At 42.8% G+C, this 4,528-nt stretch overlaps 1 protein-coding gene across 1 annotated transcript; it reads right to left on the reverse strand.

Moving 5' to 3' along the window:
* On the reverse strand, nt 1-2,987 carry LOC131330000 (G-type lectin S-receptor-like serine/threonine-protein kinase SD2-5). Its single transcript, XM_058363454.1, has one exon. It carries the CDS (start codon nt 2,831-2,833, stop codon nt 272-274), a length of 2,562 nt encoding a protein of 853 aa, XP_058219437.1. The 5' UTR covers nt 2,834-2,987; the 3' UTR covers nt 1-271.
* Nucleotides 2,988-4,528: the final 1,541 nt, after the last annotated feature.

A 4,528-nucleotide genomic window follows, 5' to 3' on the forward strand; every position in this document is an offset into this window, starting at 1 on the left:
TACAAGAAACTTAAGGTGCCTTTTCTCATTCTCTTTCATTTTTGTGGGCTACATTTTAAAGCAGGCAGTAAGAACACCGAATGTACGTATCATGGGTTTACAAATATATGAATCATGTAATGGCCAAGTCCATGTATCGTGTGAAATTGTTCACCGAAAAAATAAGAAATTACAACTTAGAAGAAACTTCTGATAGGACCAATTATGTACTTTGTCAACTCCCTTTGCACTCGAATGAAATTTTATCAATATAATTTCTAGAAACTTGCCTTCACCTTGGTCCTGATAGAACTGATGCTAGTAACGGAGTGCCATCATAAACAGCATCCATGTCTTCGCCAATAGCTGCAATTGTTCTTCTTGCTGGAGCATTTATGAAGTTATAGTCCAAATCGTCTTGGACACTAACCAAGCCCTCCAAGACCTGAACCACCACTGTCATTGAAGGTCGCCTCCGGTAATCACTTTGTAAACACCACACAGCAAGCTTCATCATCTCCACCACTTCTGCTCCATGTAATTGCATATCAGCATTGTATTTATCGACCATATCCAAAAGTTGTCCCTCTTCTCCTTTCCTTTCGAACAAACCCAATAAATGCATCTCTTCCTCAGGTTGAGACCTATCCAAATTTCTCCGTCCGCACAAGATCTCTAACACCACGACCCCAAAGCTATAAACATCTACTTTCTCTGTGATTATTGAGCTCAACCATTCAGGAGCCATGTATCCGGGGGTTCCCCTCAACGTCGCTACAACTCGGCTTTGGTCCTTATCAATTAGTTTTGCCAATCCAAAATCAGAAACTTTTGCCTCGAAGTTTTCATCTAAGAGGATGTTTTGGGGTTTGACATCCAAATGATATATTTTCTGTCGGCATCCCTCATGGAGATAGGCTAGTCCCTTGGCTATATCCGCGATGATCTTCCTTCTGGATTCCCACCCAAGAGTGAGCTCTTGATGTCTTTTGAATATCCATCTATCCAAGGACCCGTTGGACATGTACTCGTAGACTAGAAGCCTATTAGAGTTTTCAGCACAAAATCCGATCAATCTCACCAAATTGAAATGGTGGATGCTGCCTATTGTCTGAACTTCAGCTAAGAATGACTTCTTGATCTGACTTAAACCGGCGAGACACTTCACTGCTACTTCGGTGCCATCACTCAACATCCCTTCAAAGACTGACCCAAATCCTCCTTCCCCCAGCTTATTGTTAAAGTCATTGGTTGCAGTTTTCAAATCACCGTATGAGAATCTGGTAGGCATCCCCGGTACTTTATCAACAGAGAACTCATCATCAAGTTCCTCTAGTTCTCTTTTCCTTTTGAGAACTAGAATGCAAGATCCAACCAAAAGACATATGCCAAACAAAGCTCCAAGACTAGATCCCAGGATGATTGTCCCACTTCTTGATTTCTTTCGAGGAAAATCTATCGGTGGCGATGACTGTTTGGTCGGAGAATTCTGCACTTTAAGAAATATATGGAGGTTGCTGGATACAAAGTCATCATCTTTAAGAGAAAAAACTTCTGACAGTAACAGGCAAGCTCTCGTAGGATAATAGTCTTGTGTATCCACGAATAAAGCTGCTTTGCAAGAACAATTTCTCAAACAAGCATTTTTACAATCCTCCAATCCTGTTTTATTATCCAACTCATTGCTGTCTGAGTAATCCCAATATGAGTTGAAGTAACTAGTATTCTCAAGTTCCAAAAGACTGTGATACTGAGAATGATTACAAGAAATGGGTGTAACAAGGGAGCATCCGAGGTTTGTTTGCTTGTAATTTATTTGCTTAAAAATTTCTGTTTCATTGCTGCTTCCCGCAAAACAACTACACTGCCCGTTTGAACTACATATGCCGTATTTGCCACACACCATTGGATACCCGCAGTCACCAAAAAATTCTGAAGTGAGCAAATCCACCACGGTCTTCCATTCACCTCCTCCCCATTCGTAAACCTTCAAATGCCCGTCGGGTTCCAGCCTCATGAACTGAGCTGTCAACCTGAGAGCGAAATTTTGACCATTGAAGCTTCCGTTCTCGAACACAACATACGCTTTTTCCGAATTTATGGAATTTGGATTTGCCTCTAAAGTGGATTTGTAATAGACCACCGGAGGATTGGCTTCCATACAAATGAACAAATAACCGTTCTGAACAGAAAGCGAATATATGCCTCGGCTAAAGTTAGATGATGATGCTCTAGCTATCAGCTTTTGCCCCGAGTTTGACACCAGCTTTTGTCCAATAAGTAATGAGTCCATGGGGTGATCAAAAGATTGCCATACCGTTGCATTGTTGCTGTCAAAAAGAATGAGGTTTCCGAATTTGGTGAATCTTAAGCCCGTGACAGACTTTCCTCCAGTGTCGGTTGACCATACCATATCTCCATCCGCGTCATCCAATATCAAATCCCCATTGCCCGTTAATTTCAAGGTCGCATTAACTTCCACTGGATGGTCCCGATTAGCAAACCATACTGGCTGGGGTTCTATTAGTATGGTAGAGTTTTGGGTTTCGAAATAGGAGTACTTTCTTTCTCCAAATATGAAGATACCAAAGAAACATGAAGTAGTTTCTTTGGAGAAGCAGTAGAAGCCGGAAACGAACTGTGAGGTATCGGATAGGGAAAGGACCGGAGTCATTTGATACCCGGGAAAAAGAAAGCTTGAGTTCATGATAATTGTTGGGTTGTTATTGATCCATGTAGTGGACAAATTCGCTACGGATTGAGAATTGCATAAATGTGCAGAATAGTCTGAATTGATGAAGACGGTGATAGTAATAGCAAATGAAATGATCAAAGGCAGACTTGGTTTAGCCATTACTAGTAGCAGATCTTGTTTCTGATCAGTGGGTTATGGAAAATGGGAAGAAAGGGTGAAAGACCGGGACTGGATGGGGGAGCGGATATTGATTGTTGTTTGTGGTCAGTAATAGAAAGGGTGAAAGCCGACTCTGTTGACTACTGGTGATGTAGGAAGTCTTCTTTTCCCGTATATATTCCGGATGGTAGATTTTCCTTGTCAGAAATTAATGCTTAGGTACTGACCGTTTGTTGTACATATGGCGTATGAGTAAGGTTCACTACGGACCACCAATTCTTCCTTCTACTAATACCCCTCGCGATTCGATTTTCTCATGGATGTTGGAAAAATTGGCTGTTGCAATTCTGTACTGTTGGCGAAACCTCCACAAATGCTGAAATACACTTCGAGTCACGACTGTCGCTTTTCTAAAGACAGTATTTGCCCCCACCAATACCGGTATGCAAAGGGTTACAGCAAACCTGCCTTCAAGATAAATCGAAGCCCGAACTTGAAGTTCTTTCCGTTTTCGTTTGCACAAACGAAACGGACAGAATATCTGCTTGAACGAATACAAGAACCGAGAACCACTATGTTCTAATTTCTGCAGCAAAATAGAACGCAGAACGTGTGACTCACTTGCCACGCGTGTGACACGTGTCATCCACGTCAGCGCCACCTTACTGCCAACTCGCAATAAGAAATGGCGCCAATAAGGCGCCTAGCGCTGACGTGCAAAGTGCGTCGCTAAAGCGCCACAATGCACCACAGCCCACGCCACACTGCCCACGCCATGCGCGCGCGTGTTCGTGCGTGTGTGAGTGTGTACCGGCTCTGCCGGTATGGTGCTTCGCACCAAAGGGCTGTACCACACTAGATCATTAGTTACTTATATTAGGAATGTTTCCTAATATATACCACTCCAACATCTCTCAGCTTACCAATGTGGGACAAAGCTCACAAAGAGGAAAATAAGCATTCTAAGGAAACAAAGGAAATTTACAAAACCAAAAACGACGACTCTTTTATTTTGAAAATCTCTAACAATGGACTCGATCGGGCTAAGTAATTACCCGGTATATATACGTAGGACGGGGAGCTACATGAACCATGAGATTAGATCGTCTGAAATCTTGAAGTTGAAGACCGAATTTTTACTAGTATTAATTTGGAGACAAGTTATACCAAGACAGAGGAGATCGAAGAATTTTGTCCTAGAAAACATTGCTCCATATAATTAGTTTCCACTTTGCAATTGGCTCAGAGTCATGAAAACATGATACCGATTCTTATGAATTCCCTAGTTCGAGCCTAAATGGGTTGTCTTTAGCTGAACCGGATAGGGAATTAAATGAGGTGCGGATATGACCGGGACAAATCCTTGACGGTCGGGAGAAAAGCAAGACATTGAACTAGAGTCATTGCATCCATGGATGGCAATTCCAGCCGCCCCGACCCAACCCGCCCCGTTCCCCGCCCCAAATGGGTAGAGGATTCGGGGATTATTTGGGGATCGGGTAGAGTATGGGGATAATTTTTTTAAAAAAGTGGGGAACGGGTAGGGGGTAGATATGAGGTAGTACCCGCCCCGATCCCGGCCCCACTAGCCTACTATATATATACATAAGTTGGGGACTTAGGGTTCCTGATTCCCGCCCCACTAGCCTACTATATATATAGATAAGTTAGGGTTTTCCCATTTCCCAGTCGCCA

The sequence above is a fragment of the Rhododendron vialii genome, chromosome 6a (genome assembly GCF_030253575.1).
Source record: "Rhododendron vialii isolate Sample 1 chromosome 6a, ASM3025357v1".
In the NCBI taxonomy this organism is placed as follows: Eukaryota; Viridiplantae; Streptophyta; class Magnoliopsida; order Ericales; family Ericaceae; genus Rhododendron; species Rhododendron vialii.